General features: G+C 35.7%; 1 protein-coding gene across 2 annotated transcripts in view; it reads left to right on the top strand.

Annotated features, from left to right (window-relative positions):
* PLOD2 (procollagen-lysine,2-oxoglutarate 5-dioxygenase 2) overlaps positions 1 to 21,972 on the top strand; it is a 101,236-nt gene that overhangs the window by 36,018 nt on the left and 43,246 nt on the right. For both annotated transcript variants that reach the window (XM_040480410.1, XM_040480409.1), the window contains exons 2-3: positions 6,262 to 6,353; positions 10,125 to 10,261. In XM_040480410.1, the coding sequence (XP_040336344.1) occupies positions 6,262 to 6,353; positions 10,125 to 10,261 (229 nt within the window). The remainder of the gene's footprint in view (positions 1 to 6,261; positions 6,354 to 10,124; positions 10,262 to 21,972) is intronic.

Here is a 21,972-nt window from a genome sequence, read left to right as displayed (position 1 = left end):
CAGACTTCTAGAAAGAAAGCAGGTGTTCAGCATAAGTACATTGTTAGTGCAATTTAGGCACAGTGAACCATCCTTACCGGGAATGGTAGGAACTTCCCCAAATTCAGTTTTCCAGATGGCAGCCGAGGACCAAGCTGCAAGCAGGTCTAAGGATAGAAGTTTCAGGCTTGCCAAGCTATCTCGTTTCTACACATGTAATAAAACTCAAAGTTTGCTTCTAGCCTCTTGACTTCTCTCTAGCAAGTAAGTCCACATGAAACGTTGGAAAGAAATGGACTTTGAGGAATAACGAAAGTTCTACTCCTGGCTTTACTAGTAACTTGTTGGGTGACTTCACTGAAGTTGTTTAACTTTATTTATTTGTTAAAGTTTATTTTTGAGAGTGAGAGAGAGAGAGAGAGAGAGAGAGAGAGAGCAAGCAAGTTGGGGAGGGGCAGAGAGAGAGGGGGAAAAGAGGATCCCAAGCAGGCCCCGTGCTGTCAGCACAGAGCCTGATACAGGGCTAGAACTCAACGAACTGTGTGATCATGGCCTGAGCCAAAGTCAGATGCTTAACCAACTGAGCCACCCAGGCACCCCAAATTGTTTAACTTACTTAAAACTTTCTTTACTTTTGAATTGGAGATAATAGAGCTAACAATCTAGGGATTTTGTTGAAAACAGATTGCTTTATACACACATCTACATGAAGCGTAGTATTACTTATCCCTGAATCTATTCATCCAACGAATGTGTATTAAGAACCTACTAGGTGCTGAACACTAATAGACCCTGGAGTGTAGTGTTCAGAAAAAGACATCTTGTTAGACATTTAGAGTCAAACGCGGGGGAAAGACTTTAATCTCAAATAATAATCATGAGTGTTAATGTACAATTTGTGCTAAGTTCTCTGAAAGATAGGTAGACAGTGCAGTGGTCAGGGATGGTCTCCCTAAGGAAATAGCCTATGTGTAAGAACCTCAGATTTCAATAGGCAGTGACTCCATCAAGAGGTCAAGAGGGGAATTAGATAATGATGTAGCATACGCTCTTCTCTTTGGGTGAGAAGGAGCAAGCATTGTTGGAGAATCAAAAAAAGTCCTGGAGCAGAGAGTTGGAGCAGTTGGAGCAGAGAGAAAAAGGAGAGAGAGGTAATGAATGATATTGGAGAGGGCCACAGTCAAGGACTACATTGAAGTGACAGAGCTTGGCCACCATCCTAAGAGCAGTGGAAAGCCACTTAGGGTGTTTAGCAGTGGAATGACATGATTGGATATCTAGGTGTTTTGAAAAGTTCACTCTGGCTGCTTTGTGGAGATATGACTAGAGTGGGTTAAGTGGGTTTAGGAGGCTGTTGTAGAAGCCTGGGCTAGTGATGACCATAATTTGAGTTAGTATTATAGCTTGCTTGGAGATGGAGAGACATGTAAACATTTGAGAGGGCATATCTGCATTTTCTTGTTAAAATATTTGAATGGATACTTTTAAGCAGACTGTTTTTATATAGGTTGGGTATGTGTGCTTCAGTCATGACTAGCATCATAAAATCTAGAGTTGGAAGAGATATCAGATTCGTGAGTGTATAACTCTAGTAGAGAAAGAGATGGAGTTATAATCTGCTGAGATTTCACTAATATAGCCCACCTTATCTATGCATTTAGTGAGTAGGAATAAGAAGATACTATATATGTAGATATATGTAGACCTCACAGTGTGTCAGCCAGTTTGCATATATTAACTAATTTAATTATCACAGCAAACCTGTCAGGCAGGAGCTATTCTTACACACATATTATAGATGAGATACAGATGAGACACACATAGGTGGCCAACTTCTAACAAATAAATGGTAGAGTTGGAATTTGAACCCAGGTATTTGTCTTCAGATTCATATGGCCAACTACAGTGGCAAACTATGACTCTTAGGCCAAATTTGGCCCATTGTTTTTGTAAAGACAGCCAGAAACCAAATACATACATATATGTATGTTATATGTGTTGTATATATGTATATTTATATATAAATATAACATTTAAAAGTATTTTAAAAAAAGAAAAAATCATGACAGAGATTATATGTGGTCCACAAAGCCTAAAATATTTACAATTTGGCCTTTTACAGTGAAAAAGTTTGCTGGCCCCTGCACTATGCTAACCATTACTAAGAAGATACCTTCCTTTAGTAGATCAGTGAGAGTCACTGATCTTTATAGACGAAGGACATATCTGGTCATAAAATGAGTTAGTTGCAGAGTGAAAACAGTATACTCATAGGTCCTGTTGTAGAATTACTTTTCTTGATATTTTCCAATTTAAAATTAAGGACTGGTATGACTGTGTAGTTTCTTGGAAAGATAGGAGAGTTATCCTTCAGTATTGGGATCAAAAGCAGCTGGGCTGGTGCTGAGTTACTTAATGTGATGTCTGTCATTAAGATAATGAATTTCGGATGAATTTTATGTGCTGCTTTAGAATTTGGAAACAGGATATATTAACAAAACACTTTCTATTTTAAACTCATGCTTTGTCTTTGAAAACAAAAATTGCACTAAATATTGATATATTCTGCTCTTTATAAATAACTACTTGGAGAAAAAAGATAGCTCTTTTTTTTAAAAACTTTTTTTTAATATTTATTTTTGAGAGAGACAGAGACAGAATGTGAGTGGGTTAGGGCAGAGAGACAGGGAGGCACAGAATCTGAAGCAGGCTCCAGGCTCCGAGCTGTCAGCACAGAGCCCGGCGTGGGGCCAGAACTCATGAGCCGTGAGATCATGACCTGAGCCGAAGTTGGACGCTCAACCAACTGAGCCACCCAGGTGCCCCAAAAGATGGCTCTTTAACAGTGCATTCCCACAGCCCCCAGAAGTGTATTAATAAGAGAGAATATGGCATGTTTTGGCATTTTTAAATAAATTGACAACTTGATTTTTGGAGAATTTCTGATATTCACCTGAATTTTTATAGAGTGCTATATATTTAAACACTTCAGTATTTATTAAATCTTACTATAATGATAGGCATTTGGGGGATTGTAGAGATGAGGACAGAAGTTTTTGTTTTTTGCCATGATGTGATTTTCACTGATAAATGGTTGTTCTAATCTACCGCACTCTATAGGTGTGTTACATGTTTCTTGCCCATGCAAACTGTATTAATCTATTTTGTAATAGGATCAGACAGTGGCAACAGAGGTTCCATTTGGTCACAGTTGAGGTTCCATTTGTCTTTTCTTTGACACCATTGTAGATTGATTTTGGTAATTGTTGATGGATGCCTTTTATTCAAGCTCATTTCCTTGCTCAATCATCTCATATTATCGTTTTGGTTGTGGTGGGTGGATTGAGTAATGTACTCATGATAGTTGCTTAAATTACAATATGGTTTAGTTAGAATTTCTGCTATTTCATCCTTCCTCTTACTTAGATGATTTAGACCGTTAAAAGTTTTCTATTGTCTATTTTTCTATAATTTTTTTGATTGGAAAATGAGGGATTGTAGATGAAGTTGAACTCTCTTTTAATTGTAGGAGTTTCCAAACATACACAAAAAGAATCCATTTAAAAATTTTTTTTTCAATGTTTATTTATTTTTGGGACAGAGAGAGACAGAGCACGAACAGGCGAGGGGCAGAGAGAGGGAGACACAGAATCGGAAACAGGCTCCAGGCTCTGAGCCATCAGCCCAGAGCCTGACGCGGGGCTTGAACCCACGGACTGCGAGATCGTGACCTGGCTGAAGTCGGACGCTTAACCGACTGCGCCACCCAGGCGCCCCAAGAATCCATTTTTAATAGTCATTACATATGGCCAGTCTTGTTTAACCTTTATCCTCCTCCTCCATTGCCTCCCATCAACCTCAGATAATTTTAAAACAAATTGTAAATACTGTATATTATTTCATTGGGTAAATACTTAAGTATGTGTGTCTAAATTATAAGGACTCTAAAAAAGTCAATGCCATTAACATGATAAAAAATTAACTAATTTCTAATGTCAACAAATATCCAATTCATGTTCAGATTTTCCTAATTTTCTCAGAAATACTTTTCTGCAGTTAGTTTTTTAAATCAGGACCCAAATAAAGTTCATGGTTTACATGTGGTTGAATTGTCTCTTAATTCTGTTAATATACTGTATCCATTTCCCTTCCATTTTTTTTCCCTTTTGTCACTGATTCTATAGGTTAATTGTGAAATCTAAGTATATATCAAATTTAGGTTAAAGTTTTTGACAAGAAGATTTCATAAATGGTGAAAAAGTTAGACTTTTGAACTGATAAGAAATAAATCTTATTTATAAAAAATATATTATATATTATATTTTATATATTATATCAATACATTATAGAGTATATTTACAATATTAATATTTATTATATTATATACTATATTTTTATAATATAAAATTATATATTAATATATTAATATATAATAAATATACTAATATATTTATTATATATTTATTATAAATAAGACTTGTTTCTTATCACAGTAATGATACTGAATAGCAGATAAAAGGAAACAGAAATTTATATGTAATGCTATTAATCATACATTTTTTTAAAACAAAGTTACTAATTCACTATTTGTTTTTTTTTGTAATTAGCAACAATAATGAAACAGTAGGAGTCCTTATTTGGCATAAGATTGCCAGACATAGACTACCCATTTTTAACTTTGCCTTCTGAGTCATTGGATTAGTATAACGTTTCTGTCTACTCAGTGGTCTGGCCAACATTACTTTTCCTATTAAGGATGATGAAATCCTTGCTGCTAATTTTATACTGAAAATGGTAAGCGTAAAAATCCATCTAACCAAAATGTAAACTCGTAGATAATTCTTATGACCTATGTATAGAAGGTTAAGATAAGAAAGGTATCTTTAAATACAGTAATTTTATTACAGAGAAAAGAGACTTTAAAGTATGCTCTTTTACTCTTATAAAATCTGGTAGTCTCCATTTTAAAATTTATTGTGAATGGTAATATGTCATATTTTCTTAGTTAAGCCCTCTTGAAACTTTACAAATTGAATTTTGTTTCTTAAAAAATAACAGCTAATTTGTTTCTTAAAAAATAGCAGTTAATTGGGTACCCAGATGGTTCAGTCGGTTAGGTGTCTGTCTCTTGATTCGGCTCAGGTCATGATTTCATGGTTTGTGAGTTCGAACTCTACGTCAGGCTTGCTGCTGTTAGCATGGAGCCCACTTCAGATTCTCCATCTTCCTCTCTCTGTGCTCCTCGCCTGCTCGTGTGCGTGCAAGTGTGTGTGTTTGTGTGTGTGTGCGCTTGCATGCGCGCACTCTCTCTAAAAAAAAAAAAAAAAAAAGACAACTTGGTCCTTAAAAAAAAATAAGTACAAAAGTGCTCTTAAAATATATTTACCTGCTGCCGTCAACTTTATGAAAATAACTTATTTTTCTTTGAATATTTATTTCTCATAGTGGTGAAAATTATGTGAGAAATACCTTTTTCCAGAAAAAAATCTAAGGACGTTGATATTTATCTTTATGGAAACGTTTTCCTTTCTTTAGTTGACTAGTGAATGTTTGAATTTATTATTTCTTCATGTGTATTGCACCTATTTATATTTTATTATTTTAATTATTTTTAAAATTTGATGGAAAATTACTTTGATTTATATGAAATTATTTCTAATTGAATTCTGTAATGCATTAGTGCTATTTCCAATAATTGCCTATTGCCTAGCAGACATTTAATACCTTGTGAGTTTTGTGTTATTGGTAGCAACATGCAGGTGACAAACGGTACAGCTCAATGCATTGAATGTTATAAAGATGTTGACTTTTGCTTTTTTAGTCCGTGAGTCCTCCTGTGTCCTCAGGTTAAAAGAAATGTCCCAGCACTTTTGATATTTGCTAATATACTTTGTTCTTTTATACATTTTTCTGCATGCCTTTTCCTGATAAGCATTCTCCTTAATAGCTTTTATGGATGTTTTGAATGATTACTTAAGTCTGCCTCCTCCTACTGACAAATGGTTTTATGTTGGACTGAAAATAATTGTCCATTATAGAATGGTGACTAAAAGCTGTGTATTTACTAGGGCAGCCCTGATTTTGGTTCCTTTATTTGCTAAATAAACAACAAAGCAGTGAAGACGATGTATATGTTGTTGTGGCTACTAAGACTTTTCATTACGAAAATGAATAGGAGGTAGGCGGGTAGGTTTAATGACTCTAATCACTGTAGTGGGTTGTAAGTGGGAGCATTTAACCTCTTGCAAAACCATCTTATGTTAGTCCCTTCTGTCTTTACAGATAAATTATTAGTCATAACTGTAGCAACAAAAGAAAGTGATGGATTCCATCGATTTATGCAGTCAGCCAAATACTTCAATTATACTGTGAAGGTACAGTATATCTTTTAATTCGCAGACATGTTAGAATATGTGACTAAAGTACATTTTTCATAAAAATACCAATGATCCTACTGCCACAATCTGCAGTCTACACAAGGAAGTTGAAATTTGGTTACATAATTACTGAGTTTGTGTATATAATTGATTGTTTTAAGGATACGTTTTGGCCTTATTAATACTCTGCCACTTAGACAATGATTTTTTCCTGTTTGCCAATGCTTTATATAAACATGTTCTATGAAACAACAGAAAAATATGTTTATACATATTTATGTTTCTTTTGAGGGGCCATGTACAAGCACAGCATAGCAGATTTGACAGTTTTTTTCATTACTAAGAAGAGTTTTTTTTTCTATAATGGGTATGTCTGTCATAGTGTGTTTCTTTGTTTATAGAGAAGGGGAAACATGGCTGTGAAGGGGATACCTTTTCTGTTTCCTTATTGAGAGTTGCTTTTCTTGTTGTTTGTTTTAGAGGAATTTGAGAACATTAAAAGTATAAAAGGTTTTTTTTTAGAAGACTGATCTCCAGGGGAATATCTCATTGATAAATGATCAGAGGAAACCTGGGGAATTTAGTAGAACTAGTAAACTGAGCTGTGAAAGGCCTGCCTTTTTTATTTACTTATTTATTTTTTTATAGAAATGAGGATCTGTCAGCCAGGTCTTTTCCACAAATAAGAGGCGGATGGGGAGGTATCCCAGGTAGGAAAACAAACCAACCGACAAACTGAAGACATTTACAAAAAACCAAAAACTAAAAAGCAAAACACACACAAAGAAACAAAAAGCCAACCAAAGAAACAAAAAACAACTTTAACAAAAAAGAAGAAGGAAAGATTGTTTCGCCTAGGGAAAATTGAGCTATTCTAGTATGTAATGTAGAAGGAAGGTAGTATTCACTTACATAACCCCTAGGAGACTAGGTACGGATGATAATATAAAACAGCTAGTAAAGAGGCTAAACTCTGCTGGAAAAGAGATCTAGTGTTAACACCCAGATATTTATTACAGGATAAATGAGAAGTCTGTTAGACGTTTGTTAGGATAGAGGAGAAATATAGTAGTATGTACTGATGGGAGGCATTATGGAAGTAACAGAGAAATCAGGGTAAAATTATGCCAAATAATACTGAAATACAATGAGGAGGGATCATTAGAGTTTGTACTGGGGAGGGTGTGGGATGTTCCTTATGTGTGAGGCACTGTTTGGAACTTTATATGTGGTAGGCTGTTGAAACCACGTATGTTAGATATTACTTGGTTTATGGGTGAGGAAAACTTGCCCCAGGGTATATGGCTATGAAATGTTAAATCTTGGACCCCAGCCCATTTGAGTGATTCTTGCTGTTTTCCCGTTATGAAATGCAGTAGTTCTCAAAGCGTGGACCCCAGACTACCAACATCAGCATCGTCTGGGAAATTGTTAGAAAGGAGATACTCAGGCCCGACTTCAGGTCTACTGAATCACAAACTCTGCAGTCTGTGTTTTAACAGGCCCTCTACATGATTCTGATGCACACTGAATTTTGACATACTGATAGAGTGGAAAGAAAATAGAAAATGGAGCTTAGCATAGTGCACTGCACAGTGTAGGCTCTTGGATATGGCTAGGCCTGGTATTAGTGCAGTATTGGAGAAGCTCAGAGGGTTTTGGAATGGAAGTGTAGCAAACCATGGGCCATAGGAGGCCAGTTTTTAGGGTAAAAACTAATAGTTCTACCAGACCAGTAATTCTCCTAGACTGGCCCCAGTATGAATCCAGATACATGTCAGTTTTGAGTTTTCTTGTTAGCACTTATTCCCAACCTGCAGTAGAGTAGTGAGTGCAGTGATGAAGTGATAACTAGAAATCTGAGGCTGGGAGCCCCATGGACTTTGCCAGCAGAGTTTATATTTGGTTCAATGTTTAGCAAAGTTGGAGCTAATGTTTATTTTCTAACAAGCACCAAAACTAAAAGGCAGCCTACTGAACGGGAGAATATATTTGCAAATGATATATCTGATAAAGGGTTAGTGTCTCAAATATATAAAGAACTGATACAGCTTAACACCCAAAAAACAAATAATGCAATTAAAAAATTGGCAGAAGTCATGAACAGACATTTCTCCAAATGAGACATACTGATGACCAACAGACATATGAAAAGATGTTCAACATCACTAATCATCAAAGAAATGCAGCTCAAAACCACAATGAAATACCACCTCACACCTGTCAGAATGGCTAAAATCAAAAACATTAAGTGTTGGGGATGATGTGGAGAAAAAGGAATCCTCTTGCATGGTAAACTGTAATGTAAACTTGGAATGCAAACTGGTATAGTCACTGTGAGAAATGCTGTGAAGGTTCCTCAAAAAATTAAAAATAGAACTACCTTATGACCCAGTAAATACACTACTACTGGGGTTTACCCCCAAAATACAAAAACACTAATTCAAAGAGATACATGTACTTCTGTGTTTATAGAAGCATTATTTACAGTAGCCAAACTGTGGAAACAGCCCAGTATCCATTGATAGATAAATGGATAAAGAAGGTGTGGTAATTATATATAATGGAATATTATTCATCCATAAAAAAGAATGAAATCTTGCCATTTGCAGCAACATAGAGCTAGAGAATATAATGCTAAGAGGAATAAGTTAGTCAGAGAAAGACAAATACCATATGATCTCACTCGTATGTAGAATTTAAAAAACAAAACAAATAAACAAAGGAAAAATAAAAATGAGAGAAAGACAAACCAAGAAATAGACTCTTAACTATAGAGAACAAACTGATGGTTACCAGAGGGGAGGTGAGTGAGGGGTGGGGGAAATAGGGGATAGAGATTAAAGTGTACCCTTATCATGGGGAAAATAAATAAAATAGTACATAAATAAATTAAGAAAGTCCATTTTGTCTATTACCTATCTTGATATAAAAAATTATTTTCTAAATTTATTTTACCCTTTCTCTTGTGTTTAATTTCATTCTCCCTTAATTTCACAAATCTCCTAGTAAAATCATTATCTTGGGAACATCCGAATTTGTGATGGATTTAAAATTCAGGGTGTGTGTGTGGCGGAGGGGAACCTATACTTGCTGCTCCCTCACAGCCAGGTGTGGTTCCGTGTACTTCCAATATGGGAGACAGCTGCTGAGGCTGAGGCAGACCGTGAGGAGAACAGCTACAAATTTAGCTCTGATTAATTGTGCTTAGGCAATTCCTTGCATTAATGAATTGTTATTAAGTTTTTGAGGGCAATGTAAATTTAAACTTTATAAAGAAGGTGACATCTGACCTGATGCCCTCTGTGTTTGCTTGAACAGCTGATTTGCTTCAGTAAGAAAATCACTTAAGAGTCCTGTCCAAAACTCTTCTGGACTTGGCTTTGGTGTTCGTTGTACAGATTTCCTGTCAGATTGAAAAGCATTATGGGAAGTTTCTGTATTTTCTTGTTCACTTTAGTCTGAATAAGTAGAAATAAGATATGAGAAATATTTTCTGTGCTCCTTACCCCCCTTGACCTCCTTGGATTAGATTCTACTTTTGAAATGGTAAAATCAGGAATGACATTTTATGGGATGGATAACATTGAAGAATCAAGACCTGAACTAGGCATCAAGTGTTTTTTCTCTGTAGCATCATGATTTAGTGATTTAGTGAAATGTTTGAAGAGTGCATACTGTGTATTATTGTACAAGTTGCTGATGACTTCTGTGATACTGCTATAACTTGAGTTTTGCTCAGTGACAAAATGTTGATTTCATTTATAGGTCCTTGGTCAAGGAGAAGAGTGGAGAGGTGGTGCTGGAATTAATAGTATTGGAGGGGGCCAAAAAGTGAGATTAATGAAAGAAGTCATGGAACATTATGCTAATCAAGAGGATTTGGTTGTTTTGTTTACTGAGTGGTAAGAGAAATAACTTACGAATTTTTAAGTCTACATTAAATTATTATTAAAAAGTTGAAATTCATATTTGCAGATTATTTTTATTTTATTCACAAGGAATCATTAACTTAAAAAGTAGATTTTACTCATAATTAGAAAACCATCATCTAACATAGTTGTGTAATGCATCAAATCTAATGAGTTACCATAAGCAACAATGAGAAAATATAGCATGAGCTAGCATTTTTGTGAAATCCGTCTTTTAATCCTGACCTGAGATGGAAGAAAGATCATGTTGAGGTTTTCTGTTGAGGAAAATAACTCATTGGGTCCTGGCTGACCAGGAGGAAACGGATCATGAAAAGTTATAAGTGAGAAATAATAAAGTCTATTTTTTAAGGAAGAAAAGTCTTTTCAGTGTGTGAGTATCTTTTTGTATACTGTTTTATTTTCCTTCTCCTTGATTTGGAATGCCCACTGTCCTCTTTTACCTTCTTTCTGCATGTTTTTATAATGTCATTGTCATGAGTCATTAGTGTTTGCTACTTTCTTTCTTCCATTTTCTTCACCTTTTTATTTTTATGTTTTGGTCATTAATTGCTTATTTCAAATCCCCATGCTTAGGAAAGCTTATTTGAATCTCTTCCTCAGTTTGAAAATCCCAAACCATTACTACTGCAGATAAAAGGAAGAGTAATGTATTTCATACAAATATGTATATAAGAAAGGCATAAATTTTGAAATGAAAATACACATAATAAAGTCCCGCTGCCATCAACCATTAAAAGTTTTGAGAAGGTCTACATTACTTGCTTCTTTAGAATTTCCTTAATACCCTTTTTTTTTAAAGTTTCTTTATTTCTGAGAGAGAGAGAGTGAGAGAGAACGAGCTAGTATGAGCGGGGGAGGAATAGAGAGAGGGAGACACAGAATCCAAAGCAGGCTCCAGGCTCCGAGCTGTCAACACAGACCCAGATGTGGGGCTCGAACTCATGAACCGAGAGATCATGATCTGAGCCAAAGTCAGAGGCTTAACTGACTGAGCCACCCAGGTGCCCCATAGAATTTCCTTAATATCTTGGAGGAAAAAAAAATAAAGTTCTGCTTATAGCTAACCTCTTCTTACAACATGAGATGTAGGATAGCTGGTGTCAGCTTAAGTACTGGGAATTTTTATACAGAATCTATTATTATATATATATTTACCTTTGGAAAAGAGTAGAAAGCTCACAATAACTGTTTAGATTAAATATTGAGTATGTTTTGGTTTAAAAGTATGGCGGAGGAGCACCTGGGTTGGTTAAGGAGGAGCTCAGTTGGTTAAGCGTACAACTTCGGCTCTGGTCCTTATCTCTCGGTTTGCTAGTTTGAGCCCCGCATTGGGCTCTGTGCTGACAGCTCAGAGCCTGGAGCCTGCCTCAGATTCTGTTTGTCTCCTTCTCTCTCTGCCCCTCCCCCACTCATGCTCTCTCTCCATCTCTCAAAAATGAATAAACATTTAAAAATTAAAAAAAAAAAAACTTAAAATATGGTGGACTTCAAATAGCCAATTTGGTCAGCTTGAAGGTGCCACATGTACGTTTTGATTTTCATTTCGAGGCAAATTCTCCTTGTACAAGTTACCACATATGAGCCAGTAATGGTTTTAGGTCCTTAAGCCTCCTTTTGTGTTTTCGGAAGAACCTGTTTCCTTCTACCTTTACCCTCCTGTCCCACTCCACCTCCCCCATCCCCCAATCCAGGACTTAGCCTTGGGAAAAATTGGTTTAATAAGGTGCCAGTTTGTTTTTCTTAAGGAAAGGGATACTTCGAGATATCTGAAAGCCGCCTGCAGTTGCATTTATTTATTTAGATGATATTTTAAGACCCAGCATGACAAAAAGACAACAGTAACATTTTAAATGGAAGACTTGTGTGTCAGGCACTGTTAGTGTTTGGGATATATCAGTGAACCAAACAGACAAAATTTCTGACACTTTCCTCTGTGAAAACAGCCAGGTAACTGAAAATATGCAGACCCAACTCAGCCAAACCACTGTCTGAGAAGAATCAGTAACATGTTCTCTATCTTGACCCAGCATGTCTGTTCTGCTGGAAGAGCCTAGGGATCATGAGAAAGTAACTGAGGTAAAGAGGGATGGGCAGGTGCTGCCACATTAGAGCTTTTTTCTCCTCTTATTTATTTGTTTAAACAGCACCCTTTAAAAAAAGTGTCATGTACAGAGTGATGAATATAGTTGAAAATTATGCATAATCTAAGGTCTGAGAGAAATGGATAAGGCTATTTTTAAATTACTTGAACTAGGATACCCGTTCTGTAACAAAACTGCTAATCTTCTAATTAAGTTTACCTTTGGTCAAAGGTAGAATTCAGAAAGGTAGAATTATTAATTTTTTTATAAATCAAATTCCTGTTTCTTGTGTGGTTTTCTTTTCTTTTAAATATATTTTTTTTTATTAGAGAGCAATAGTGGGGGGAGGGGCCGAGAGAGAGGGAGAGAATCTTAAGCAGGCTTCACGCTCTGCACCTAGCCTGACGCAGGGCTCCATCCCATAATCCTGGGATCCTGACCTGAGCCGAAATCGAGTCAGACACTTAACCACGTGAGCCATTCAGGTGCCCCTTAGGTCATTTCCTTAGGACAACTCAACTGTAATAATTCGTTTTATGGAAGCATAGGTCACCACTGTATGAAAACATACAAACATTTATGTACTTAATGGTTTGTATAGTTTGGATAGGCTTTGTCAAAAAAACCTCTCTCCAGGTATAAATTGTATACCATTACATACACTCATTTTAAGTGTAAAATTCAATGATTTTTAGTCATCTTAGAGTTGTGCAATTATCATCACTTCTCAATTTTAGAGCATTTCTAACACCTCCAAATAATCCCTTGTGTTTGTTTAGACACGCTCTTGTGAATTAATTTGGGAACAATTTTATAACACTGCTTCCATGGGAATATGTATTCTTTTTTTTTTTTTTTAAATTTTTTTTTTCAACGTTTATTTATTTTTGGGACAGAGAGAGACAGCATGAACGGGGGAGGGGCAGAGAGAGAGGGAGACACAGAATCGGAAACAGGCTCCAGGCTCTGAGCCATCAGCCCAGAGCCTGATGCGGGGCTCAAACTCACGGACCGCGAGATCGTGACCTGGCTGAAGTCGGACGCTTAACCGACTGCGCCACCCAGGCGCCCCGGGAATATGTATTCTAAACTGACTTCTGGATGAAAATTTAGAATTAGAGACAAGATGTTTATAAATGTACTATATAGAGTAAGATTTATCATATTTAATTTAGATAAAAACAAGTATTTGGCAAGGGTTTGGATTCTTAAAATGAAAATTGAAGCTATCCATATGAGAAAGTACCATAAACTTTTTTTCAAGTTATTTGATGCTGGAGTGTGTGTGTGTGTGTGTGTGTGTGTGTGTGTGTGTTAATATAAATTAGATGGTTTGTAAAGCTGACCATCTCTCCTTGATTAGATGAATTTATTTAATATAATTGTAATGGATAATTCCAATCATAATGAATTTGGTAACTTTTAATGGATGGAGTGCAATGAGTTCTTTTGGACTAGGCTCATGAAGATTTTGAGGACAAATATTATAACTTGATAGCTGCACATTCCGGTATGGAGAAAAATTATTCCGTAAAGATTTTATAATTCACCTTAATCAAAGTAACTGAGCACTTTGAGTTTTAATACAGGGTACATTGCATTACTTTTAGAATTACCTTGTAAATTATGTATTTCTTTTACTTCAGTCACATTGAAGACAGATGGTCAGGCCTAATTATTATTATATAGTAGGTAGTATTTTTTTTAAATAATATGTAGGCCAGTAAGTAACAAAAAGTGTTTTATTGTGAGTGATACAAATTGAATATCCCCACAAGTTTGCTCTGTACTAGATATAATAAAATATAAACCAGCCAGAGTCCAGACCCCAGAATACGCATGTGGTGGAATTCTATTTTGGGTGTCAGTATCTAATAAAACTTTAGTGATTTGTTTTATTTTTTTCTTATACATTTGAGAAAATTCTTTAGAAGAAAAGTTGTTAGAAATAAAGGTGATTAATTATTTTGTTTTGAATTTGGACTGAGCATAAATTTCTGTTTTTTGGTGATGAATATGATGCCATTAATCAGAATGCTGATGGGCTACATTCTGAAAGACTCCTAATATATGAAATATTTAAAAGACATATTCAGGGGTGGTTATTGGCCTCACCAAAAGGAATATTTCCTCTATTAAAATAACTACCCAAGGATTTGGGTATATAGAAACTGCTTGGTTCATTAAAGTATTTGTTTAAAGATGATTAACTAAATGATTTTGAGGTAAGATAAAGGAATTGACTTTGCAGTTTATAAGCTCTTACTCACTAAAGATTGCAGTAAGGAAGATTGAATTTAAAAAACTAGAATGGTAGTTACTGTTATAACGTAAAAGTTGATATAGAAATAAAATGAATATAAAGTAAAGCCTCTGGCCTGGGAAATTGATCCAGGATAAAGGGCACTGGCTGAAAATCCAGGAATAATCTTAGTCACAAATTCTTTTCTGTTAACATATACGCCTTACCCCTTGTATATTGCTAGCTTCCATGTACCTTCATGTTGAATTGTAATTGTCCTTATTTCCAGACAGTGAGGCTGAGGGCTGTACCTGATTTAAATATTGTCTGGGTAAACAGCAAGGTATCAATAAATACTCGGTAACAGAAACTGGCATTAAAAGAGCAAGAAACAGATCTTAGAAGAAATATGGTAGATACTTTGAAACTGCTTTTAAAGATAGATTTTCTTCATTCGTTTGGAGATACTAAAACGATTGGTGAAGGCCAAGAAGTGTCCAAATTTTCTAGATCTCAAAGGTTGCAGTTATTTAAAAAAAAAGAATTTTGATTGTCAGAAGCCATGAAAATAATGATGTTGTTGTTGCTGATCTTTCCCATGTAAGCTAATGTTTGTTTCTTTGGCTCCTAATTAAATATTATTTTGCTGAAAAAGTAAGATAAGTGGACAGATTTTTTTTACTTTGTATTTAGTACACGTGTCTTGAGTACAAACTATGATCTAGGCATTAAAGTTAACACTGCAAAAAAAAGAGAGAAACACAGATCCCATGCTCAAAGAATTCTCATATTATACTAATTCTGCAAACAAAACTGAACAAATCTAATTTGGAAGAAATAATATGATTTCAGAAAAACTTGCATGTTGACATAATCTTTTTAGAATCATTTACTTTTAGAAAACTGTCAAATATTATGTTTTATTATATCATTCTGCTAATTGTTTATAAAATTATTTTATATAAGTCATACAAGTCATAAGTATCATTATGTGTATTAATTTTACAGATGACCAGATCCTATCTTATTTTATGAAATAAATATTTTATACTTTTTGTAGCTCATTACATACCCAGTATGTATAAAATGCCTGCATTTTATATTGTCTTTCATAGTTTATTCAGAAGATAGAAAAAAAATTTTCTGAAAGCAAAGCTTTTCAAGTATGATGGCTATAATTTTAACCAACTACGGCAGATTTATTTGATGGACTCCTCCTTCCTGTCAGCGATGACAATTTAATTGTGCAGACACAAAGAACCTAGTTATTAGCAATGGACAACATTTCATTATATTAGTATGAAGGAAAGCCAAAATACATCAGAGTTCTTAGTTTGAGTATTGCTTTTTTCTTTTTTCCTTTTTTGAAGGAAAGATTAAAATCATTAGCTGTCATGTAAATGTATTGCACGGTCTTCTGGCTTACCCAGAATAGCCTGAAATATGTTTAGGAATTATGTAGGAAATGAGTGACTTTTGTTTTTTCAGATTGTTCACATGTTCTTGTTAATTTGTACTGAGTATATTAATTGGTGTGTTGGAATGAGGAAGAAATAAATTGTACACAAAAGAAGCATTGGATGTTTGTATATATGTATATATCATCTGTCTCTCGATTGATATGTATAATCTTGTATGCACTAACTTGCCTGACTATATGTGTTTGTATATATAATATATAATATATAATGCATATGTATAGTTTTTCCCCAAACCAGATTGCCCGCTCCTTGAAGTTTGTTCTTTTGAGTAAACATGTATCTGTTATGTGCAAAATACAGTGCTGGTCATGTGGTTGGAACTGGAGTTGGGGTGGGGGTGGGCGGCAAGTGCTGAGTGGGACAGAGATCTTGTCACCTGGATATATTTTTCTATTCATACATAGCTCTGTATATGTTGTATCTGGCATGCTGGAGCTGCATAATAAATGTTGGCGATTTTTAAGTCTTTTTCCCCCTCATTGATTTAGTGAATACTTGCTGTGTACTAAGTATGTGTCAGATTTGAAAGTTCTAACGTTACAGAGATAAACTTAAGCATTATTTAAAAGTAGAAGGAAAATTGTCATTTACTTAATCATCTTTTAACTACTGATTTTAGCAATAAGGAGACTGACCCAGAAAAGTGAGTGACGGTGCCTCGAGCTATGGCAGCTTGAGCTACTTTGACGTCTTGCCACCATTCCTACCTTGGCTGCCTTCTCTGTTAGGTGTTACTCCTAGCCGTTCTCAGGAAACAGTCTGGAGAAAATGACTGTCTAGCTAAGCAGTGTCCTGACTGACTCCTGCCTCTACCCAGCCTCAGTAGGAATACTGTACAGGAAATGAAAGTAGATACCATTTGAAGGAAAATGCTCCCAGAATTATTTGTTTTTTAAAAGAGTACCTGCTTTTTAAGAAGAGCTAATTCCTACCCTTTCCTTCAAAATTCCTATAGTGAAATGTATTTATCATTTTATACTGTGATTTTATTGTAATTTATTTTGCAAGTTCAACAGGGTTGACATTGTTAAAAATATTTATTCATTCATTCATTCATTCTTTCTTTCTTTCTTTCTTTCTTTCTTTCTAAATAGGCTCCATACCCAATGTGGGATTCAAACTCATGAATGAACCTGAGATCAGGAGTCATAAGCTGTACCAACTAAGCCAGCCAGACATCTCCTGGTTGACATTTTAACTTTTTTTTTGTGAGGGGAGAGAGAGAGAGAAGGAGTGATCTCGTAGCATCAGTTTGCAGTATTATCTATGAAAATACAGATAGGTATTTAAGATGAGGACATGATTAAAGACAGAAGTACCAGGTGCATTGCTCCTTGTGTGCTTTGGTTTCATTAGACTAGCTGGTAAGAGATTGAATGCTTATAACTTTTGGCTTAAGCGTATGTCCATGATGATGAAGAAAGTGTTGTATTCGGGAGGAACAAATAAAATTAGGGAACACTTCTATTGCTTTCTTTTCTGGCTACCCAGTAGCTTTTGCTTCTTACTAAGACTTGGGATGACTCATTCATTCATGTGTTTATTCATTTGTTCAACAAATATTTATTGACTGTCTCCCAGATACAAAGCTAGAGGAATACACAGGTGAATAACAATGTGGATCTGGCATATGAAGAAAGAATAGGCAGTCTAGTATAAGATAGGCAGTCCCAGTGTGAAGGGGAAGAAATACAATGTTTCATGAAATGAGAAGGGAAAAGATCTGTGGGAACTAAAAGGAAGGAAAGGGTCTCTTCTATTTAGGTGAATCAAATAGAAGTTTTTAAAGGAGGTGAGATTTGAAATGGGAATGGTTTGGACCCGATTGGGAGAAGATGTGCCAAGCAGATGGAAACATCTTGAGAAAATACGCGAATGACAGATCAAATGGTTCAGTTTGGTTTCGGAACAGGTTACTTAATGGAAAGTTATTGTGACGCTGATTCTTTTAGACTTTACTCTGTAGGCCAGGTGCTGGTAAGCCAGGGGCCAGACCACTGCTTGTTTTTATAAATAGTTTTATTGGAACACAGCTATGGTCATTGTTTCTGGCTGCTTTTGCACTACAACAGCAGAATCGAGTCCTTGCAACGGAGACCATATTGCCCTCAAAGCCAAAATTATTTTCTGTAAAAGGCTAGAGTGTAAATATTTGCAGAGTCCTGCTTTAGACCTAGTTGTGAACTACTGATCCAGCCTGAGGACTAGCACAGAATGATTTTCAGGAGAGTTTGTCCCTGAGTCCTTATCAGAAGTGAGGAGATGGGTAACGCAGAGGCTTGTAGGGTTTTGGAATTAATCTAGTCCAGTGTCTTCTAGAAAGGGTGGAGAAGATTTGAATGATAAATAGATTAAGTAGATGGAGTCAATAGGATTTGGTGAAATATTTGATTCGAGAGGGCATAGAAAGGGAGGAGGTAAGGCTGGATGAAAGATTTTCAGCTTGGGCGACTGTGTGGTTGATGGTGCCACAGAAACAGGGAACACAGAAGGGCAAACACTTGTAAAAGTTTGAATGACCTGTTAGAGATAGAATGCTGACATGTCTGTTAGAGAACTCAGTATGACCACATAAGGTGGGACCTTATGGTTTTTGCAGGACCCAGGAATATTTACCACAGTTAACTATGGAAAATTTTATTTTATTTTTCGTATTTAAATGGACCAAATTCCTGTGAGAATTATTTTTATGACCGTTGTGCATTTTAAAAAATTTGATTATTTGGGTTGTTGTGGCCAACGTAATTTTAAGTAGAAAAACTTTCTTGCCATTTGAAAAGTTTTAAGTCAATTCAGAGAACTGTTCTAAAATCCTTAAACATGGAAATAACGATGCCACTAAAATAAAATGGGAAAGTTTTAGCTACCTTAAATTTTTATTCAGAGTTAAATTCTCACTTGGATTGTGTGAACATAATCTTTGCCTTTACATTTTGCTTTAAAATAATTATTTTTGGGGGGTACCCGGGTGGCTCAGTCAGTTGTGTCCAACTCTTTTTGGTTTCAGCTCAGGTCATGATCTCATGGTTCGTGAGTTTGAGCCTTGCATCGGTCTCTGTGCTGCCATTGTGGAACTTGCTTGGGATTCTCTCTCCCTCTCTCTGCCCCTCCCCGACTCAGGCTGTGTCTGTCTCTCTCAAAATAAATAAATAAGTTGAAAATAATTATTTTGTGTTATAAAGGTAATGCTTGCTTATCAACTACTAAATCATAAAAGTAGAAGTTGCTACAACTCCCTTTCAAGCTACTGGATTCTGCTAATAGTTTCAGATAGATGGTGTAGATACTATAGTCTTCACCAGGTTTATAAAGACAGAAAATATTCACTTTCCAAATGTGCATTTCTACCTCTGAAGATGTGATGCTACCTACAAAATTTCTGAATCCGTTGGCCCAAGTCTCCCAATCATGTGATTCTCTGACATAATAATCCCTTTTTTCCATCTCTAGGCAATGTGTTGGGAGTCTTCTGCAACTTGAAGGGCAGTCTGTGTCTCAGAAGGTTTGATTTATTTGTCTTGCCTCTCGTGGCTGAATTACCCATGACACTGGTCTTCTTTCCTACTTCAGGAAAGTAAGATAGGATTCGTGGTCAAATCTAAAGTGGTCATGCTGAGGAACTAAGTTGTACTTATTTATAAGAAAAAGAGGAAATAGATATATTTTTATAAATATTATTTTGTACAGTTAGATTAATTCAGCTTTTTCAATCAACAGGCAGGGAGAAGATAGTTTGAGGTTTTAGTCAGAACACATGTATTCTGATTTAAAATTTATCTTAACATATGTGTATATAAAAATAAAATTATTATAAACTACAGATTGGTATGAACTTAAAAGTGAGTTTTCCTCCTGCCTCTCCCGTTATTACAGTCCCTTTCATCTAGTAACAATAATGTTAATTTTTAACTTTGTTGAGTGCTTATAACATGCCATGAGTTGTTCTTAATTTTTTATTCAGTAACTTGATGAGATAGGTACTGCCCTCCTCCCCCATTTTATACATAAAGAAATTAAAGCATTAAGAATTTAAGTAGCTTGTCTAAGGTTACTCAGCACATGGCAGAGCTGAAATTAGACATACAGCTAGAAGACTTCAAACTGTATGCTCTGAGTCCCTTCATGATTATGTTATTAATAGTATTAGCAGAAGCTTGCCTATTGATTCTGGAAGAAAGAAGAAGCCATGTATGGAAAGGAATATATATAGATAAGTTTTAATTTTGAGATGATATTTTCTGTAACAAATCATAAAATTTAAATTTTCCAGAACAATATAAAAATGAAAAGAAGTAGTCTACGTCTCTGATCCCAAACTTATTTTCTCTTTCTAAAAAACTTGGCTAAAAAACTTCACTGAAAAACTTACTAAGTGTAGTTGCCTATTAGTAACATTTTACTCTCGTGTGTTTTGTTTAGTTTTGTTTAAGACTCAGAAGTGTACTATTTGGTGAGGGTTTGTGTATGTCGAGTACTTTTTACTTGTAAAGTGTAGTTCACCATGAAGGGTAAAGAGAGGAAAGGAACAGAGGGAAGGCAACTTCCTTTTTACAGTACAGGTTCTGGAGATTACAGAAGCACACCAGTTCCACTCAAATTCCGCTGGACAGACTTAGACATGTGCCCACATCTAGCTTCAGAGTAGTCTTTAATAAGGTGACCATGTGCCCAGTTAACACAGGGGGATTCCTTTATTGAAATAAAGGCTGGGGAATGTATATGAGGGTCAGTTAGCACCTCTGCCACAAGTATAAACTTACACTATTCTTGCTAAAGTAAATTTTTGTAAAGTTTATTTATTTATTTTGAGAGAGACAGAGCACAAGCGGGGGAGGGGCAGAGAGAGAGGGAGAGACAGAAAATCCCAAGCAGGCTCTGCAGTGTCAGCTCAGAGCTCAGCCCGGAGCTCAAACCCACAAACTTTGAGATCATGACCTGAGCCAAAACCAAGAGTCCGCCGCTTAACCGAGCCAGCCAGGTGCCGCTCTAAAATAATTTTTAAAACTTCATGGGGTTTTTATTTTTATAGAGATGAGGAATCGTGTGGCTTATTTTACAAAATAACTCATATATAAAAAGTTATTGAATGTTGTCTGATGCGTTACTACAGCCTTGGCATATTACCAGGCTTTTTGAGAGCAAGTAAGTCTGGCTGGGAAAAGCATGTGGAATAGTCTCCTTACTCCTCCATTCAGATATCACAGCAGTGTATCTGCACTATTGGCTGTTGGGAACACTCGGTGCTGAATTCAGGAGCATTAGTTTGTTCTTACTGTTTACTACCTGGGATATTAGGTCATTAAATTATCATCTTTGGAAACTTTTGGTCTTGAAGTACTCTGATGTGAAAAAAAACGATGCAAAAGAATTTATGGTTGTAACAAGGATAAAGAATTTATTTCAGAGTGGAAGCATATCTGGTTGTCGCTTTTACACTTCATGTTTTGTTAAGTCATTGTTACTCTGTGAATGAACAATGAGCAATAATGTCCTCAGAAAACTCAATGAAACCATTGACATTATAATGTCAATTAAAAAAAACTTTTTAAATGTTTATTTATTTTGAGAGAGAGCGAGAGCGAGAGCAAGCACATGAGTGGGGGAGGGGCAGAGAGAGACAGGGAGACACAGAATCTTAAGCAGGCTCCAGGCTCCGAGCTGTCAGCACAGAGCCCGATGCGGGGCTTGAACCCGTGAACCGTGAGATCATGAACTGAGCCAAAGTCAGATGCTTAACCAACTGAGCCACCCAGGTGCCCTATAGTGTCAATTTTTAGATAATTTTTTTCAATTTTATTGAGCTTTAAAAGATGCACAGACAAGTGCATCTTTTTTTTTTTTAATTTTTTTTTCAACGTTTATTTATTTTTGGGACAG

Source organism: Herpailurus yagouaroundi, unplaced genomic scaffold, assembly GCF_014898765.1.
Source record: "Herpailurus yagouaroundi ecotype Mexico unplaced genomic scaffold, PumYag 159, whole genome shotgun sequence".
NCBI classification, from domain to species: Eukaryota; Metazoa; Chordata; class Mammalia; order Carnivora; family Felidae; genus Herpailurus; species Herpailurus yagouaroundi.
The sequence above is the reverse complement of the archived record's forward strand: the minus strand, read 5'-3'. Positions and strand labels throughout refer to the sequence as shown.